The 21,309-nt window shown below is 40.8% G+C and overlaps 2 protein-coding genes across 3 annotated transcripts; one reads left to right on the top strand and one right to left on the bottom strand.

The window, feature by feature from the left end:
* The first annotated feature begins 1,052 nt into the window (after positions 1–1,052).
* tmem161a (transmembrane protein 161A) lies at positions 1,053–6,709 on the top strand. Its single transcript, XM_022759408.1, has 11 exons — positions 1,053–1,176; positions 1,664–1,767; positions 1,861–1,944; positions 2,218–2,309; positions 2,544–2,700; positions 3,059–3,274; positions 3,476–3,619; positions 3,735–3,848; positions 3,961–4,135; positions 4,271–4,367; positions 4,826–6,709. The coding sequence occupies exons 1-11, from the start codon at positions 1,174–1,176 to the stop codon at positions 5,128–5,130; spliced, it is 1,491 nt and encodes a 496-aa protein (XP_022615129.1). The 5' UTR covers positions 1,053–1,173; the 3' UTR covers positions 5,131–6,709.
* A 1,807-nt stretch (positions 6,710–8,516) lies between these two features.
* Positions 8,517–20,728, bottom strand: mef2b (myocyte enhancer factor 2B). Of its 2 annotated transcripts, XM_022759286.1 has the most exons (10): positions 20,663–20,728; positions 20,486–20,564; positions 16,287–16,367; positions 14,998–15,201; positions 14,635–14,763; positions 14,159–14,348; positions 12,706–12,854; positions 12,297–12,411; positions 11,695–11,806; positions 8,517–10,841 (listed from the first exon to the last, which is right to left on the bottom strand). In XM_022759286.1, exons 3-10 carry the CDS (start codon positions 16,338–16,340, stop codon positions 10,529–10,531), a joined length of 1,266 nt encoding a protein of 421 aa, XP_022615007.1. In that variant the 5' UTR covers positions 16,341–16,367; positions 20,486–20,564; positions 20,663–20,728; the 3' UTR covers positions 8,517–10,528. The 2 variants fall into 2 exon arrangements, with proteins under 2 accessions (XP_022615007.1, XP_022615008.1); XM_022759287.1 differs by lacking the exon at positions 20,663–20,728 and having other exon boundaries at positions 20,486–20,624.
* Positions 20,729–21,309: the final 581 nt, after the last annotated feature.

Genomic DNA, 21,309 nt, shown 5'->3' with positions numbered 1-21,309 from the left:
CCTTATGGCCTTTTTTTTTTAATCCATAGTTTCCATATTCAGAACAGAATGGATGTGCCTTAGCTAAGCATATGTGTCTGCCAAATATCTTTCCTTCAGAATGTGTATGTTTAACGGTAATATTATGGAAAGTAATGAATTTTAATAATATTTTCATTGTGATAATATTCTTTTTCTGTGTCAGAGCAGCTTAGAGCCAGCGAATGCACTGCTCCTCTGTGCTTGCTCTGACGCCTTCAAGGACATCGGAAATTGAAACTTGATGTGAGTGAATGAGAATGCCTGATGAGACAATTGAGCTATACGGTAGGCCTATGTCACTGTTGGTTGTACTCATTTGTTTAAACGATTTCCATAAAAATGATTAAACCTTAAATAGTGTGCCCAAAGTACTTGCACTCTGCCGCTTGGTTTGTAAAATACACAAACAAGGTTCAAACGGTAAAAAAAAAAAAAAAAAGAAGTTAAAATCGTTATTTAAAAGTGCATACAAGGACACACGGACACAGAGGTGTTTGTAGTTGTAGTAGTATCAGTGGAAGAAGAATTGATGTTGTTTTAAAGTAGCAATGAAAAAATACACTAACTGTCCTGCGTTTCAAATTTACTTGAGTAAAAGTCAACAAGTCACCGAGTTTCAAACGTAATGAGGAATCAATTTGAGGTCCCTTTCAGAGAAGTGAAATTATTACATTTTAACCTGACTGCAGGTGTTTTTACATCTACGCAGCTAGACGTAAAAACACCTGCATATGCTACTCTATAATTTAACATTTATCATGCCTTGTGTTTTAGTGTCAAATAAATCGGTTTGAAAGGTCACTTGTGATTGAACCAGCCGGCTAAACGCATAAAACACAGTCTCACAGAACAACAGTCAAGTAAAACACTACCAACTCAAAAACGTAGCATTTAAGCACGGTAATTCATGCTAATCTAGCTACTTTACCTCCCGCCTGAGTTGTAGCAGCAGTGCAGGCCGGCGTTGTCACCACGTTTAGAATTTACAGAGCTTTAGTGGAGCACCTTAAGGCAGCGCGTGACTCCACGAGTACATCCGGGACATTGAGCAGTTTCACATGTCAGTTGGGTTCAGCTGTCAAGACTCTACTGCATGAGAAGAAGAAGCTCCAGTACATAGTCAGGGTTTAACCACGTCTTTCGGGAGAAGAGATGGTAACTGAAGTCACATTCTTGTATACTTGCATGTAATGACCATTCTTAAAAGCATGCTGTAATGCTCACTAGCGAGTCCATTTTGCGCCTATCAGTTACTGTGAGAGCTAGTTTGCTAATGCTAAGTAGCTAGCTGACGCTTGCAGCAGCACTGACAGGTGGTGAAGTTTAGCTAAACTTAGCACGATAGCCATTTGCTGACTTTCATTCATTTTGCGTGAGCTTTCAGCACAGTGTATGACATGGCTTCTGCCGCAGCCTTTGACATGGGAACTAACTAAGCTCTCATGTAGCGAAAACTACGTCTTGTAGAAACTTTAGTGTGTCTTGTGTGCTGAGTCAACACAAAATGCAGTCATGACAGACTGCCACAGTTGTAGAGAGGACACTCCTGCTCTCAGACCGTCTCTGATGCATTACCTACTGACACACACAGCTGGGGGCTTCAGGGTTGGATCTCATACTTAAAATCTGTGTGCTCTGACAGGCGCTGATGGGGGTTCAGCTGGTGGTCAGCTTGCTGGCTGCCAGCATTATGCAGAGGATGGCTCCACATTGCTCATTTGCTCGCTGGCTCCTCTGCAATGGCAGGTATTGTCACTCTTACAATCTGGTCATGCAGTATATTGATACACATAACGTGCTGTGCACTGTCAACATACATGTGCCTGCTGTTTCTTCCAGTTTGTTCCGGTTCAAACACCCATCAGAAGGAGAGCTGTGTGCATTGGCAGGAAAGCAGATGCCCAAACCAAACAGGAGAGACAGGTGGGATTTGGGGGAGGGTGTGACAGTGGTGAAAAGAGTCGCATCATACTAGAGGCTGCCTAGAGGAAGTCTTGTCTTCAAAAACTAAAATTTATAGATCTTTGTGGTCTTTGAAATAGAGGTGCAGAGTTGTACTTTTTGTTGCATATGTTGTATTTTACTTCTGAGCAAGCAAGAATTTGTGACTCTCTGTTTTATTTTTTCTTGTAAAACTCCATGACAGAAGCATATTTGTTTTTTAACGAAGCCATGGGTCCTCTTTGTTATTTGTAGGAGACAGAATGGGGAGAGCAAGCCCCTCACTGTGCCCAAAGACATCGACCTTCACCTGGAGAAAGCTCCAGTCAACGTCATTGACGCTCTTGGTAAAACAAACACTGCTCTGTCTACACCACCACTTAACATTGTGCAAGTCCAAACACCGCTCAGACTCAGCTGTTGACTCCCAACCAGCCCACTATACGTTCATTCTTTCATTTTTTATGATTCCAATTTCCTGCCTCAAAACATTGTATGAAATGTAATTTCGGTCAAAAGGTAGAAAACAGAATAACCTTCTCCGAATACTAATGTTCTTTTTTCCATATTTCTACTCTCAGTGCTGCGTTTTTTCCTGGAGTACCAGTGGCTGGTAGATTTTGCGGTCTATGCAACGGGTGTCTTCCTGTTCACTGAGTGTTATTACAATGTGGTGGATGCAAGCAAAGAGGTCAACATTGGAGCTATCTGGTGTGTTCTGACTGTTCTCTTCAGTCTGTATCCTTCAACTGTAAAGTCACTTTATGTCGCAACAGACACATCTTTAAACATGTAGACTGATTCTTACAAAAGGTAATTTTATTTTGAAGTGGCAGTCTCAAACCTTTTTCATGATCGAATGGTAAAGATGATGAAGCATCTAGTCATATTTGCAAAATTGTAAGATCCTTTTATCAGAATAAATGCCTGTTGATAAGAAGTTATAAAGTACAGTGCATAACTATTGATATTTTAAAAAATAGTTAACAAGCTCAAGATAACATAGCCCAATGAAGATATACAATATGGAGAGCCTTCGACTAGATGAGTGCTGCCTTTTCCTCACAGTTGTTTACACTCAATGTGCAACACTCAGAAAGACCCTTCACACTCTGATGAGCCACTACTTCCGCTCTGAAGAGGGTGGCGAGCGATCAGTGTGCCTTGCCTTTGGTTTTCTGTCTCTGCTCGTGGCCATGCTGGTGCTGGTGGTCAGAGAGGACTACCTGGAGTTCGGCCTGGAGTCCGGCTTTTCCAACCTCTTCGACAACTTAGAAGTCTTTGCCAAACAGCAGGGTTACGCTGAGTGGTCGTAAGTATCAACTTCACATAGATAACTGAAATACTGCTTCATAAAGTTGTGTTAATTTCATGTTGATTGACATTACATCATGTGTTTAGAGACACCATCTTAGTTTAGTACGATGCATAGGCCAGCAACAGATTTTACTCAACAAATCCAGAGTTAGATGCTGCCATACTAAATCATCGGTTGTTGTTTTTTCAACTTCAGAATCCCAGTTACTAAGCTGACAGTGAAGCTCGGTCTGGCTGCTGTCTGTGCTTACATTGGTTCTCTGCTGGCTTTCCCCGGACTGCGACTGGCTCAGACTCATCTTGATGCTGTCCAGATGAACTCAGACCGCCCACTCATCCAGTAGGACCCAATACATTTACACTGCAAAAAGCAATGTACTCCTTGCCTTATTAAAAGAAAACATTACATTAGCAGTACTTAGCTCTCTCAGTGGTGCCCCTAATCTTTCCTGCAGGATTCTGCTGCACATGAGTTTCCTGTCTCCAGTCATTGTGTTGGTTTTGTGGGTGAAACCCATTGCAAGAGACTTCCTGGCCAACGCACCCATTGGAAAGACCTCCATCACAATGTGAGTGCATGTACATATTTGCTCATTTTATCCGCAACAAGAAACCTCAACTCTTTAAAAAAAAAAAAACCTGGCTTTTGCTGACTTTTGCTGAAATTTTAATCTCTTGCAGAGTGCCCAGTGCAGTATTTGACAGCATGCGTCTGTGGATCATCGTGGTGCTGTGTGTTCTGCGCCTAGCACTGACTCGTTACCACCTGCAGGCCTACCTCAACCTGGCTCAGAAGTGGGTGGAGCAGATGAAGAAGGAAGCAGGACGCATCGCTGCCATTGACATTCAGAGGAAGGTCAGATACAATATTTATGTTTATATAGTATATGAATCATGGACGACTAAAGTGAGAATCTTGAATATTTGAACATAGAAAAACAAAAACTCTATAACTTCTTGTGAAGTATAAAGGCAATGTGCTGTTTTTCAGGTTACACGTGTGTTCTGCTATCTGACTGTGGTCACTCTCCAGTACCTTGTTCCTGTTTTTCTCATCCTCTTCTCGACACTGTCACTGAAGGCTCTAGGTAAGTAAAATACCCACACCACTGCATCAAGGGAAGAATCCACACTTGATCTTCTCCTCTTTGTTAAATATGAAGCTAGGTGCTGGCTAGCTTAGCTTAGCATTAAGTGTACTGCTTCAGGCCAAAAAGAGTCCAGCACATTAGCCCCCTGCAATTACACCAGTTTGAGTACAAACAATAACTAGTATAAACAAACAAGGTATAACATGTTAATTGGTGAACTTTAGAAGTGGTGGTAGGTGGATTTCCCAAGATGTGGAACTATTCCTGTAGTGTCACATTAAATATTTGCAGCTACAGTGGACTTAAATATTAGGAACTTTCCACAGTCAATGTCAAGTTTTAGTGTCGGTTTAATATAACAAGTAAAGGTTTCTTTCAATGGCCTGCTTTCTTTCTTTTTCCTCCAAGTTCTCTGGTGAAATCTGAATATTAACTGATCTCTGCTGAAATTACAGGGGACTTCTCTTGGGCAGTGGGTGCAGAAGAGACCCCCGGGGTGACACCGGCGCTGGTGATGCCCACAGCAGCGCCTGTGCTGCCCAGTGGTCTCGATGACGATGAAGAGGGGGTGGAGGACATGGAGGAAGACATCCAGGCCACAGTAGCTCACCTGTCAGCGACCTTCACAGCGCTGCGGTCCGTCCTCACTCCGCTGTTTTTCCGAGGCTTCTTCGCTTTCCTCACCTGGTGGGTGGCTGCCTGCCAGGTCATCAGCTCTCTGTTTGGCATCTACTTCCACCAGTACCTTATGCAGAACTAACTGAGGAAAGCAGACTGCCACGCTGCTCTACCTGCAATGCAACTCTCCAGCCCACAGCTATTGTTACACTGTTGCGAAGGATTGCAGAGGGAGAAGGGGGTGGGGGCATTTCATTATAAAACAGAACTACAAACAGAATGCACCATGCTTTGGGTTGTAACAGAAGAATTGATCAAGGTTTTTTGAGAGTACTGTCTGTAACATCGGCACCCTTGTTACCGTTACAACTTTTTATGACCAGCAGGCTACTGGTATCAGATCAGAGAGAATTGGAGCCTGTATCGCAAAGCAAGTTAAACTTAGTCTGGCTATCTTTGGGTTACCTGGCTTCACTAACAGTAGCACTCCTTGAAAACCAGTATCTCAAAGCTGGTTATCACTCTGGGTTGACTGATCCAGTTCTGAGCACGTTTATGCAACTTAACATGCAACATCAAAAGAACCATTAGTGGAGTTCTTAATATAACAAAGTGATTCCTGTGAATGAAAACGACCTGAAATGATGACTCAGTTTTCCCAGTGAGCTGACTGGTCAGGTTAGCCATGCAGCATAGGTTACATGAGTTAAGGCCAAAGACGGCTCATCTTGCTTTGTGATCCAGGCCCCTGATCATCTTCCAGCTACTTCAGCAGAACATTTTTCTGCAACTTGTATCTATGCCAGTGTTACCCGAACCTTTCTTACTAGAACATTGTTAGATGCTGCATATAAGATATTTAATGGTACCAAGTTGAGTATTACTATCTGTTTCAATGTAGATAAGACGCTTTATTTTTGTGAGGGACTCTTTGTACCTCTTAATGAACCGATTCAAGAGTGCTAAATGGTTTTGATTTTTTTTGTTGTCTTTTTCTGCTTTAATGTTTTGACCGCAAAGAAGTAGTAAAGCTCAGATCCAGCCTATTGAATTTAACGCAGCTGAACATGAATCAGTCCAAACTGTAGCTGAGGCTGTGTATTAGCCAAGAACTGAAACGTGTTTGCTTTGACATAAAGAGTTTCTTTCAGAATTCCTAAGTGCCTGGGAGCTCAGGGATTTTGAGTCAGTTTTAAAATCTCCTTCCTCCCTGTTCATGCGTATTTAGAATGAATAAAATCTGTTTATAGATACAATTAACACTCCAAACTCATTTCTGTGTTTCCTATGATTTTCAAACACTATTCACTGGCAACATTTTTGTTGCAGTGTCTTCGCTACATGTATTTTTTGCTGTCTTTATTGCCAATCAGTCATGTGCATGTAGGATTAATCAAAGTCTACTTTAAATTCATTTTGCATAAGTGCATTTTATTTATTTATTTATGATACATTGCCTCACATAACTTGTGTTGTTTAGAAATGATACAGATGCTGTCATTCTGTACATTTTTTTTTAATTCTGTTTGTGGCAAGAGTTGATTTTGTGTTTTTTGTTTTTTTTTAATAGATAGATTTGAATTGAATGTTGTAAAATCATTATACTGTGAAGTTCATATGAAAATGTTGCTTTTTGAGATTTTCTGAATGCATGGTGTGCAAACTTCTGGCTGTAACCTGATCGTTTTGTTTGGCTTAATAAAAAAATTATTTTCATGTCATTTTAATGTTCTCATTTTATTTGCCTTCCACCGAGGAGCGTGGGAGATATCGCAGATAAAACTTTTCCTTTCAAAAAAAATCAGTGCATCAATTGACAAAAGACATCATGCATGACAATGGAGTGTCTCGCCGCTGTGCTGGGTCTTGATCTCTGACCCCAACCTCCTGAGAAGATCATTCTTTAATCACTGTTAATTACTATGAACCTGATGCCCCTGAGGAGTCTGGGAAGAAACAAGTTCCTACAGCCAAGACGCTCAACTTGGCTGAAGTTTTGTTTTCTGGACATTATCCAATTTCTGGATATTATTTCATACAAATTACAGCCAAATGCTTTCCACTTGTCAGCATAGTCAGAAATCATCCAAACCAGATTTATAAGCTTTATGACATAATCAAAACATTCAGATTTTCATTCCAGTCTTTTAACAACAGTTAAAGAACGTGACCTTTCTCCAGAGCGAGACTGGAGAGGCTCTTTTGTCTGAAAGCTGACGTGATTTATTGGTGATATCATTCAACTTTCACATCCAATCAAAAGTCACAAAAGGTCTCTCCAACTCAGGGAGGGGCAGCCACCTCTCTGTCTTTTGACGTGCACTGGGACATGCTTCATTGGAGGATATCAGCATTCACAAAGACACAGGGAGAGAAGTGGAGAAATTTGGGAGGGCACCAGTTAACAACCCTTACACCCCATATACATAATGGTTCTCTGAAGTTTAGGATTGGGATGTTGCGTTTTTGTAGCACTACTGTGCTGCTTTTTTCACACTGTTTAAGGATCATTAGAATAAGTGATGAATTTAGTTATGCCCCTCGCTTGTAAGTGACTTTGGTTAAAAGCGTCTGCTGAGTAAATGGAAACTTTAGACAAGGGGAATGAATTAAAGAAGATTTCTGTGGAAAATATTTGTCTTATTGTTAGATAACATGATTGAGGAGCACAATTTCGGTCTTGTACATTACACATTTCTCTCATCAGAGGCCTGAGAGAGCGTCGGGCCTAATGAACTGAAAGGTGACAGGGTTGACATATCTATATAATCACATTAATTATGTGCATCTGCGCTGGAGGCCTCAGGCCCTCTCAGATCTGCTCTGTGGACTGCAGCGGGCCAAGTCAGGCAGCCATGGCTGGCTGTGGTTGCTATGGAAACATCCGTGTGTGTGTGTGTGTGTGTATGTGTGTGTGTGCATGTGTGTGTGTGCGTGTGTGTGTGCAGGACCCAGACATGCCCTACAGACTGGGCCTGGCCTTGTCTCAGGGGAACAGACCAGACATGACCCCAGTGAGAGTCTCTTTTCATTTAGGGAGGAGAGACGACAGAGATGGACCGGGGCTCGACTCTGCTTTTAGTTAAAATGGAAAGGAAGGCAACTGCTCCATAGGGGTAGCGTAAGAAAATGTTCAGGCATAGTTATTGTGAGACAGCCAGCTGTGGAAATGAGCCTTTTTACGCTGAATGTATTTTTTGAAGACATAAAGGTCTCCAGGCTTTTAAGTAGTCCATTCTTGTTCCTCTCGTTTGGTGGCTGCGTGGTGAGCTGCCTGACAGGGGCCAGACATGATAATGAGGGAGTGTGTGTGTGTTGAAAAGATGGAACGGAGGTGAATAAGACTAAATAAATGGGCACATGAAAGCTTGATAGCTACACACCGGACACCATTTTATCTGTCTTTGGACTGAATGTACATGAAAAGAGAGAATCACATTTTTCTCTCAAAAGAAAGATAATAAACTAAATGTCCTTTGTAGAAAAAAAAAACAGGCCCAAGCAAACATACAAATCAAACCATTTTATTTAAAAGGAAACACAACAAATGTCAAATAAAAATCTGTCTCTGTTCTGTTAGTGAAGCATTCAGCAAACATATAAAAACTAAATCCAAAACATCAGAATACTGATAACTTGGTTTTTCATGCTGATATTAATCCACATAACTGCATTTTTTTTTTAAAAAAGGAAAAAAAGAGCTAATTCCACAGCAGCACTTGAACTTGAAGCCCTCCACCGACCGGCTCACTGAATCTCTGCAGAGTTTGTCTTCATCTATTTGTTAAATGTCTTCAGGGTGAACCACTGAACCTGGGTCTTGTCATAGAGATTCATCTCATGATTAATCACTAATAGTTAAGGCTGGTCCTCTCTGCTCTGCAACTTCTCATTCAAATCCAAATGTTGTAAAAGAAGATGACCCCTGGTGGACAAGAAGGGTAAATTCACCCCAACCCGAATTCTGAGTATATTTTATTTGCAGAACAAAAGTTGAATATGCTAAACTAAAACACACAGATGTCCATATATGTACCTATAGCCTATGCTGAAAACCAAATATCCCTCAATAAAAAAAGTTGTTTGTGGGATTTTTTTAATGAAATATTCTATAAATAATTAGACTCACTCATTACACAGTGTCTCATATATAAATATCAATATGCACTTACTAAATTAAGCCCTTCAAAAAAAGGAATTGATGCCATTTCTATATTATTTAAATCAAATTAGACCTGCTATAGAGAAATACATACATCTTTGGGTGTTGCAGTATTTGACTGCAATCCATAGGGACAATACTTAAACCATTTGGTCTTTATTTGAAGTAGATTGCCATAAATTTGGACTATGATTATTTGTAAGAATAAAATAATTAAAATTTAGCTTATCCACAATTAAAGTCTTACAAACAAACATGGAAAGAGATACTTTTTTTTTAACTTTCTAAGGAAACAATCATCTAAATTCCTGAGATCCACTGATGCCCAGATTTTTAAAGAATAGGTTCACTTTTTTTCAAGTCTATGCATACATGTCCATATGTGCATTGAAACAGGTTTTGGTATCTGTCATTGATCCTCTCTTAATATGACTCCAGAGATAGAGGGGGAAAATCTTGGCTTTGTATGAAAATTCATTCTAGACAGTATTTTTAGCACAAAACTCTAAAAATAGCTTAAAAGCTTAGCTTTAACTCTTAAAATAGAATTGCATTATGAAGGGGTCTTTTTTACAGCCAGTATGGAAATCAGGACCAATTACAGTGACCACAAACACTTTCAGTGCACATATGGGCATGTCAGTATTGTTTTAAAACAAACTTTTAAAAAAAATGCACCTCACCTTTAAGATGTCCTAATGTCCAGGCACATTTCACTATTTCAAACAACAGGGACACAAGCTGTAAATGTTTAATGTACATAGAGGCTAAGAGTCATTTTCCATTCCCACCTGCTTTTCACTGTAACATCTATACAAAGACAGTGGAGTGTAATTTTACAGCTATTTTCCAATTTTCACACCAAACCTAGGTTAAACACTGAAGGCCGCTTTGAAAGCCAAATATGTTCGTAGACGCATTTTACACTTTTGGAGAAATTCAGTTGGTCCCACTGTGCTGCTGTAGCTAACTTCAACAAAGTCACAGATAAAAACAAACACATTTCAAATTGTATTTTTTTGATTCACATTATGTCCACACAGAAAACTAAACCTAACCAAACAAAAAGCAAATGTCTGTATGCATCTATCTCCTCATGGGGTCAATCAAGTGATGCAGAGAAAAATTCGCCCAGGAGAGACCAGCTCTGTATGAGAAGACAAAGAGAGGTATTCCTCTCTGGGATGATGGGGACAAATCAACCCTGTCTCTCTATCTTTTGTGTTATATTGGTGTGTGTGTGTGTGTGTGTGTGTGTGTGTGTGTGTGTGTGTGTGTGTGTGTGTGTGTGTGTGTGTGTGTGTGTGTGTAATATAGCACTGGTTTTGAAGGTGGATAGCTGATTGAATGACAGATGCTGGTAGATTGCAGCAGCCAGCTATCTCTGCCAGCCGTCACTCATGTCTAACTGCCTAAGTGGCTGCCCTCCTTCCTTTTCGTCTTGTGGGTAGCCAGTTTTGGGAAACTCCTTCGTCTCATTGGCCGGCCGGGTTTCTGGAGGGGTATGGCAAGCCGAATCAAGGTCGCTCATTGGAGAGTGCTGCCTGAGGTGGTGTATAGGAGGAGAGGTGGGCGAGGACATGTGCTCAGGAGAGCTACGCTCTGATTTGATGCTGAGGTTCAGGGAGGGCAGATGCGGAGAGGTTGAGGAGCAAGACTGAGAGGGGAAGGAGCACCCTCCGCTGGACATCCTGGAAACAACAAGAGGAAAGACAAAAGAAAATGAAGAAAAAGTTTGAACAAACATCAATTCTGCAAATATATTTGAAGTCCATCAGGGTGTAACTAGATCAGAATTTTATGCCGTTTAAATAAAAAAAACAGTTTGTAGACGGGCCATTTGGAATTCATTTGCCAGTTTCAACAAGGATATTTCTAATCTCTACATATAAACAACAATAAACAATATAAAGTAGTAGAGGCACCAAATGCAACCCAAGAACATACATGAATGTGTGATTTAATAATCAATGAATAACCTAAAATTACAGTGAAAGTATCACTTTAACACAACCGAACACACAGTTTTCCACACTATTATATTCTATTTTCTTTATATATTTTTAATTTTATTTATCATTTATATATTTATTTTTTATTTAGGGATTACTATTAATATTAATATTATGTAATCTTTAACAGCATTTATTTCTATTTTATTTTAATTTTATCAATTTTTTAAAACTCCATTTCTTGTTTTTATATGCTTTCTTTTTTTTCTTTCTCCATTTGTCTGTTTGAGTCTTTATCATATTCTTTACATTCAAACTCTTGACGCCTCATGTTGATAATTACTTGATTGTTTTCTGAATATACATATATCCTATGGTTGCCTCGGGCTGGTGGTTGCCATCATTTTGAGATATGCACTGTACATATAATGTTTTGTGCCTGACGACGATCTGATTGATCAAAATGTTGCACAGCAGCAGTGAATAAAACAACATTGTGGCAGCGAAGAACATTGTACAGATTCACCTGTCTGATCGATGATTCCATATTTCATCCACACCGTGGAACCATATCACACATTAATTTGCTTACCCTGGACTTATATGAGGCCCATGGGGTTCCTGAGGCGGCTGTGCTGCTTGCCAGGGGTTCACTGCTGCTCGTTGTAGACTAACAGAGTGATAAAAACCGGGCTGGCTGTACTCTGGAAAAAGAAAAGACAGGATATAAATCATAGTACTAAAGAATGAGACAAAAGATGTCCACCGGCGTCATCAAATGAGAGGATATATTAGCTTCACCTAAAAGGAATAGTGCAACATTTTCAGACATATTTTTGTTTTCTTGCTGAGAGCTGGATGAGAATCATTAACCACTGTCCACTACTGTAAGTATGAAACTACTGCCCGCAGCCAGTTAGCTTATTTAGCTTAGCATAATGACAGGCAAGAAATGGGGAAACAGCTAACCTGGCTAACTTGACACAACCTGTTAATTAGAGTGCTTTAGTGGTGCTTATAGGTGGATTTTGTTATCTTCAGCACACAGCCATGCTAGCTGTTTCCCCCTGTTTCTTCATGCTAAGCTAAGCTAACTGGCAGCTTGTTAGTGGACTCAATCAAAGAAAGCAAATAAGCCTTTTTCTGAATATGCCAGGCTGCTCCTTTAAAGGATCATCTCATCTGCAAACGTACCAGAGGCTCCAGGGGAGGGAAGGCCGTAGCCTCCCAGACTGTGGCCCAACAGCCCCGCCTTGCCCATGGCTACCATGGAGCTGCTGCTGTGCAGACCCTGGTACAAGAGACCCCTCTGATGGACAGGCAAAGAGAAAACAGTCAAACTCAAAATCTTTTTTGTAGCAAAGTTTGTGGCAATACAGAGACATCGCTGTTAACATACTATATAAAACTTGTGAAAGGTGTGAGTGTGTTAAAAAAAAAAACTGTGAAACTGCTTTTTCAAGTTTGCAAAACAATTTGCATGTATTGGTATTTCACTGCAGTTTTGAAAAAGAGCCCCATGCTAAAGAAGCAGTTCCATGTACAGTATGTGTTAAATTCAGTGACACCTATTTGATCACACTGGATAGTAAGAGCTATTTACAGCAGAGTTGTGGTTAGCACGTGTGGCACCCATGGCCTGATTAGCAGCATCTCCTCGCAGGTTCTCACTGCCCAGGTTCAGAGGAGGAGGGCTTTTCATGTCCAGAGTGCGATTCAGGTTGCCGTGGGAGAACACGGAGTAGCCAATACCTACACAGTGAAAGACAGGAGCAGGAAGTGAAAAGAGATGTGAGTTTGTTTCACTCACAGAAGAATAATTTATTTTTCAGACACATTCTTCACCTCCCTCTGTTTGTAAGTGTGATAGAAATTAACTTCTTCTTTTGGTTTGACCACTGAGTCAGTACTTGATCTTTATGAAAGAATGTGCAGCCATCATGTACAAGTTATTGTAATAAAGCATGATGTACTGCTGACCTGACCTTTTTGGGACTGACCAAAAATCTGTGTCTTTTATTTGGATAAAAGAATTAATACTTTTAAAAACACCACAACTGTCAATGACATCATAGAGTGTCCAAATAGTGAAAGACTGTAGAAGAGGCCGACATGACTGGCAGGTGTGATACATTCTGTACAGAAACCACAGAACTGGTTACAGCCGCTGTTACACTGGTGGAGGGCCAGTTTCACAAAACAGGCTGACTGCATGTGTGGATTAGAGCACACACACACACACACACACACACACACACACACACACACACACACACACACACACACACACACACACACACACACACACACACACACACTTCCTGTGAGTTCACAGCCAGCTGCACAAAAAGTTGACAGTAGATGTGAATTTAACAGCAAGCATTTAGTGGGAGTGTTTTTCCGAGAGTGTTTCATGGATTTTCATACCAATGCTTTGCATCTGTTTTAAGACAGAAAAATGTTCATTGCTCAGTATTTCAAACATATGGCAAAAAATTTTTAATATTCTGTGAAACATTACCAAAATAGTATTTTCCACTTAGCGGAGAGTGTGTTAACTTGACGTCAGTTATTCTTTTTTTTTTGTGGTAAGAGTCACATTTTTTCAAATTGTGTAAATTCATTTTGTGATGACACAGAGTCACTGAGAGGTTAATTACTGGTGTTATAAAACTACATTAAACACAACAAAGAAACTATTTGACTTGGTTCAGTGCAGTTTCTGGCCATGACATACTGTATTTATGTAGTAATATAATATCTCAATCGTCAACATGCATAAGGGCACTCCACTCCACTTCCCATTGGCCAATATCAAACAACATACAGCAGACTTCATAGAAAAAAATTGTAATTAATCGTAAATGATCTGAATCTGCCCCAAAATCTAATGGGTTCTTCCCTGGCCCATGACCCATCCTTCCACCAAGTTTGGAGCATATCAGTTCAGTTCTTTTTTCGTAATGCTGCTGACAAAAAAAACAGACGCGGGAGAAAACAACCTCCTTGGCAGAGGTAATAAAAAGATTCTGTTTCACGGGGCAAGTGAAGCTCACCTGAGTGTGGAGACATGAATGCAGTGTGTGCGTGTGGTGCAGCAGGGCTGGCAGAGCTGGGTCTGGAGCTAATAGATTTAAAGACCGGGGGTCTGTGGGATGACATGCTGGATCCAGAGGAGTTAGGGAAGCCGTTTTCACAGCCTGCAGACACCAGGAACTGGGTCTCTGGTGAGAGCAGTGATGGAGCCTGAAGTAAAATATACACACACAATAGCAGCATAAGAGTTCAAGTCTAACACTTGTCAACAACCCAGGAAAAATGTACATCTACAGGGTAAAATTATGTTTGGTATTTTTGAGTCAGAGTCACCATTACAACTTTGACAGTATCACAAGAAACTGCCGTTTTAATTCATTAAAACCTATTCAAATCCTTTTCTTCAGTTTTAGCTCAGGTCATCTTAGTGTTCTTTGGGGTTTGTGTGCTCATCTTTGTGTATATGTGGTGAAATTGTGTGCGTGTGTGGACTAACATAGAAGCGCTGGCGTGCCACAGAGAGATCCATGCCTTCGCTGAGAGGATATTTGTCTGCAGCCACCTGCATGGTCTCTTCACTGTCGAGCTCTGAGCCGTCAAGACCGAGGCCTTTCCTACGCAGGGTCTGATGCAGAACAGAAAGTGCACACGGAAAATTACCCACAGTGATAGCATCAAGATTTAGAAAACAAGAAAGAGGTATGAGGGTTTTATTTCAAAATATAACACTATAAATATCAATTTTTTTGTAAAAGTTGCCATCCAAAATTCATGTGTATAATTCACATAATTCCCTATGTTTTTAGAAAATGAATTACTGTTTCACTGTCATGTTCTCTAATAGCAGCTGAGACAGTACCTCCAGTATGTCTGTGTTGGTGCGACTCTCGTGTGGCTCGCTGTACTCTGTGTACTTGAGCAGCACTTTGTCCATGTCTGTGCTGGCGTACTGGAACAGACGGTTGGTGCTGTTGAAGATGATGAGGGCGATCTCACAGTCACACAGCACACTCAGCTCATACGCCTTCTTCATCAGACCAAACTTACGCTTGGTGAAGGTCACCTGTGGCACGAACAAGCACACAGAGGTTTGAGTCTTAATTCCAGACTATTACTGCTAAAGTCTGAAGCCTGAAGTAAACTATATATAAAAAGCTGAGATATGAAGATGCTTGAATATTGTTTTCCTCATTGCTGCTGCATGAAGGAATGATTTTCAATAAATCAAGTTGGAGCCAGAAATCCCAACTGATCATTTGCAAACACGAACAGCGTTGACCGTCAGGTATATTTATATAGCATGAAATCGACCCTGAAGACTTTACAATCTTTGCAGCAATAACAATATCTACCCTCAGACCCCAATTCAGATAAGAAAAACTCTAAGAATAAAAAAAACAAACCTTATCATCAAAAAAGATTAAGTCACGAACATCAGATATGAGAAACAAACAAGTATTTGCAAGCACTCTGAACATGGTTAAATAAGTTTTCTTGTTCTTCTACACTGATTCAGATTTTATTAAATTTACACCAGTGGGTGATTGTTTCACTTGTGCCCTTTCGGCAAAAGAAAACTCTAACTTTCAAAAAGTAAGTCTCACAGTCACCCAGTGTTGCATTTACACCCATCTGACTCCAACTTGGCCCTCAATATGCTAGTGAGAGAGTAAGGCATGCACGCCACAATTATTATAAAATGTAACTATGCAGTCACTCATTATTCCAGATATCAGGAAGGGAACACTTCCTCCACAAGCTTGCAGTATTAAGATAATTCCTACACACATTAGTCGCACAACGCAGAGGATACTCTGTCTTTACTCCCAAATCAGTTCAAACAAATTGTATTGTGTGTTATGTGCGTCCAACTCTTTGCTGGACGCTCAGCTATGACTGCAGCATCCGTGTACTCTCGCCTGCTTTCTATTGCATGTCCTGGACATTTGCATGAAACACACATATTCAGTTTACAGTGATACAGAGAGACAGCTGCAGCAAATCTATTGTCAAAATAGTTGCTGCAGCTCTAGTCACTTATTTAATGAGTTACCACTGTACAAATGTCAATTGTTGTATATCACATGTATGCAAAAGTGTTCTTGTTTGAATTGTTCAATGTAAATGAAATACTGCATGCACGCCCACCTGTCTATTCCTCTGGTCCAGAATACGAGAAATTTGTATTTTCTTTCTTCCCATTTTTTCTGCCGTCTGTGAGTCTGACACCTGTAACAGAAAACATAACAATGTTATAGTAGCAGAGTACAATACGTTTGTGTTGTTGACATTAATACGGCTGCAGTGACCAGCATTAAATAAATGTGATGTTAAGCACTAATATTTACAGCGATTCCTTCTCTAGTTCAATGAAAATAAAAAGCTTGGTGAAAAATATGTCATAAATGTTTGGTTAATTATTGTGTACAGAATCTGAACCTGTCATCAAAGTGAGAGTCTACGTTTCACAGTAACAATGGTAATGTTCAATAATACCTCTCTTCAAGTTCATGTAATTCTGGTGGGAAAATGTCATCCATTTGGTTTAAGTGACTCAAGACCCTTCCCCCTTGGTAAGGGTAGGGTGTTTATTTTTACCACCATGAGGCGATGCGGTCTAAAGTTAGAGCGGCCCTTGCCGGGCCAGCAGTCCACACTGTCTGACACCCCCACAGTCTGGGTTACCCCCGGGCCAGCAGCACAGTGTTCGGCTGCACCATGCAGCCCCAAGAGACAGGGTTAAAAATACAGTCGATAGCTCCTTTTAAAGGTTCAGCAGGCAATAGCTGAAACCAAACAGTAGAGAGAAAACGGTGTGTTTTTAAAAGATGGCTGATGCTAAAAGCCACCCACTCCTCTCTCATGAACAGCCAGGTCAGAAAAAAAGTAGGATTTGGAAGGGCAGAAGGCAAAGACATGGATGGATTGCGGTTAGCCTGAGAATGTCCATTACAGAAACTCACACCAAGTGTTTATCTGTTTTTCTTGGTCTAGAAAACCCCCGCTCCTGTCCCTGCCCCTGAAGGACCATATACAGCTGGACACTATAGCAATGAGGATTTTTTATTCACTCTTTGCATCATGGGAGACAGTCATAAAGCAACTCTGCTGCAAAACCATACAGCGCTAAATCAAGTCCGTATATTAACTTGCACTGTGTACGAGTTAGCTCCATTTTACACTCACTATCAGTCAAACAACTACCACTGGTCCGACTCCTCTGACCTGACCATACAGTACTTCTCCAAAGCCCAAAGGAGTTTTCACTGGTTTTTCCCCTTAATACTAGACATGTATTGGACTTGTCTATATTTAGTTCCCTGTCCCTCCTGATGGTGCCTGAGCGGATATGGCGTCCGTGTTCCCACGACCCCTAAAGTGCCCGCTGCCTCTCAATGTAAGCTTGGCACACAGGCATCTGGGGCATTTCTGGAGGAATCCACCTCTTTGCCCTCATTATTACCTTATAAAGTCCTGTGATATCCACTGCGCTGAATATGCTGCAGAGACAAGACACACTTCAACACCGACAGCTGCAGACAAACGCATCGTTGCCATTGCCTCTGCGGTAAAACAGCACACTGCAGACAAACAACTCTTGCTTATAAGTGAAGGTCCACACAAACCAGCATAATTCTGTCTACTGAATAACTCATCCACCACAAAGATCTGAAGTCACAGAAAGTCAAGCTGCTCTGTTTTTTTTTTTTTTTTGGACAAGAAGTGAGACAATTTAACCTCATATGAAGGCATGTTAATGGTGAGAAGAGAGGGAAGTGGGACATATGTTCTAAACAGGGCAGAAAGATCTTTATCTCAGAAAGTTCCTCTCCTCTCAGATATAACCAAACGACGACTATCACCACCACAGACAGCTCTGTTAGAACACATGACTAGCTAGATAAATATAGCTACACCTCCAGCCAAATGGTGTAGACTTAGCTATAGAACTCTATGTGGTTTAGTAGGTTTGTCGAAGGCCTAAAGGCCAAGACAGGCAGGAAAAGCTGCACTGTGCCCCACACATCAGCTAATTCTGGATGTTTTCCCACACAACAACTGCCATTTGAGGTCTGTGAATACTTCACAACTAGAACTATCCACTGCCTGTGACCTTTCATCTTTAGGCTCAACTCATGAACCTCTGAGGAAAGGTGAACATTAGAAGAGGAAACTGTTCTTTCTTTTAAACCTCTAAATGTCATCAACTAGTCCCAGAAGTCCTATGATGAGATATGAATGCAAAACAGAGTCACTGTGTGTACTGTAATAGTGCAATAATTGCACACACACACACACTTGCCCCTGAGTCTTGTAGCTTCTATGGGGAAAGACACCACCTTTGTCAGACACCTTCCCAGAGGCCAGACAGTGGAAAAAACTGAGTACAGACACATGGCAGGCGCCAGCAGCCCTGCTCTCTGACATACCCTGGGAGCTTCTGTCTAATCAGCAACAAACAATTTTAATAGGTTTGATCAGTTGTTGTGATGACATTCGTGAATATATTGCACTAGATGTTTTTCTCGCTGCAGTGAACTGTATGCATGAATGAGAAGGGAAAAAAGTAGGCCATTTGTTGAGTATTGGGGGTTCTGCTTCAATGGTTTTCTTTCCATGAGTCATTCAGAGCATGATGGCTTGTAAATGTTTCAAAAACACGGTAAACACGTGTATGCATATTAGCCGAACAAGCAAATGGCTTATTCTGTGGCGGCAAGGCAGATTCATAGAACAACTGATCACATTTTGTGCATCACACAGGTCCATATCTGCAGTGTTGGCTGTTAAACGGTCTAAACATAATGGCAAAATTAATCAAAGACTGTGTTATCAGTTTCCCCAAGTGGGGAAATATAAAGTACTTTATATAATTCTCTCTGATGCATGTCTCTGCACCACTGCCCCACTTCTGTGATATATTATTTTTTCATACTTTTCATTCAGTTATGGTTTGATTATACAATAAAAATCAATCACAAGAGAAACTGCACCTACTACGATTGCTGCATTACACTATATTGATCTCTACAGCTTTGTGTTCAAAGTGTTAGTCATTTCAGTTACATCTAAGTTGGGTAAATAGGGTCAAATGTGAAACCAGACCCAAAACTGTCTCTGAAAATAGAAAACTTTAACCACATTTGCATGAACCAATACATAAAACCTCTCAAACGCAAGTGAAAAAGGGTGACAGGCAGAAATGTCAAACCCATCCAAATCAAAACTGAAATGTGTATCACCAAGAGGAAACCCTTTGTGTAACTGTTCATTTCTTAATTATATTCATCACTCTTTTCAGCCCATTCACAGCTAGCATCTCAACTTAAACAATGTCACTTTTATGCTGACGGTTAAGGTTAAGGTTAAATGAGTGTGTGTGTGTGTGTGTGTGTGTGTGTGTGTGTGTGTGTGTGTGACACATCTTCAGGGTCAGACAGTTCATGTGCTCACTGGGCCTTTGCAGAGTAATGGTGAGGAAATATTTGTCTAATTTTAACAGGAGATAATTGAATTGCCTTGATATTTTTGATAGAGCCAGAATAGCAAGAGTACACGCAGGCATGAGCTGAACATCTGATCTTTCCATGAAGAAAAAAAATTTTTGATTCAACGGACTCTACAAAGCTGTGAAGATGAGACACACCTTTATGACAGCTGACGGAGGGAAACCTCTTTGAGTCTTTTGAAGGGAGGCTGCAAAAAGTCTCAACTCCTGCCAATGATCTCATGCGCTTAAAAACATCACTTTCATCAATGCACATTTTGAATGAGACTGAGCAGTCAAATGATTGGAAGGGAAACAGGTTGTCTATCTATCTATCTATCTATCTATCTATCTATCTATCTATCTATCTATCTATCTATCTATCTATCTATCTATCTGCTCATGTTTCTCTGATGCAATCAAACGCAGGGGGGGGGGGGTATAGTTATGCTACTACTTGTGACAAAGAATAAATGTGGAACAAACTGAGCTGAGATGCTTGTTGAAGTCGAGCAGCGAGCTATTCGGCGCTAAAAATAAAAACTGTAAAAATACATAGCTCAAAAAATGTTTGCGGATAATTAGGCCTAATAAATTGCTGACGTCATTCAAAATAGACTGTTTAAGAATAGCCTGTCTGTCCCCGAGTTGCCAAGCATCCCTGTCTAATATAGCCTCATCTATAGGCTGCTCTCAATAACACAGCAACAGGTAGGCTACTTTACTCACAGCTGTGCCGTGAATCCTGCCGCACAGGAAACCTCAGGAAACTTTGCTCATTTGCCTTAAAAACCGAGATATTAAAAAAGTAAACCCACATGCTTAAACAAAAAAACAAAACCATAGCATCTAACCTCACCTGTTCCTCGATCTCCTTTCCTCTGTTTACTTCTTGAGTTTCACCCACTCGATCAAGACCAGTCAAACGAGGAAAGTTGCTAATAAAAAAAAAAAAAAAGAAAAGGCACAGATGTGTTAACGATCGGAAGGAGCCTTGCCTTGTGCTCCGGTCCTGTGCTGATGTACAGATATTCACCTGATGCAGTAGTAGCGGATGGTTCAGGAGCGCTGCTTTCCAACAGCTGGCTGCTGCAGCCCGCCCCTCTCTCTCACTAACACCCCGCCTCCTCGGCCGTGCCATTGGACACACTCCTCCGCCTCCCGGCCGCCGTTCAAACGCACCAGTCACTCAAGGCTGTGAGGGAGTTTACAGCAGAAGTTACACTACCTACATTTCTTGTATTTTTGTTATTTTTGTGGCTACTAAAAAGACATTACAGCGCAGGCACCAAACTTTGAAGTAAGCTAGTTTTGATTTTGTGTAGGCTAATATTTCAATAGTGGAGGGGAGGGGGAGGTGACGGTGGGCAGTGGAAAGTGCAGTTTTGTGATGTGTGACATGTGAACAATTCACATGTTGCAAAACAAGAAGAAAAACAAAATTCAGCTTTCTCTTTGTAACTGGTGAAGGAAAAATACATAAAACAATATCTAAACCTTGATGGGGCATTACATTACAGTACACGTGTAAATGTGTAAAGAAAGTGGCTGATAATTGTGTTATTACAGCTGAAACTTCATTTGTTTCAATGGAGACCACCTACAGCTCAACTGATGGAACCCTGAAGGTTCCTGTAGTGTTGGAAACCGCCACTTCTCAGACTGGCTTCACTGTTGATTTCC

This window comes from Seriola dumerili, unplaced genomic scaffold (assembly GCF_002260705.1).
Source record: "Seriola dumerili isolate Sdu_G_001 unplaced genomic scaffold, Sdu_1.0 BDQW01000321.1, whole genome shotgun sequence".
NCBI lineage: Eukaryota > Metazoa > Chordata > Actinopteri > Carangiformes > Carangidae > Seriola > Seriola dumerili.
Note: the sequence above shows the minus strand (reverse complement) of the source record. Positions and strands in the feature narration are given on the sequence as shown.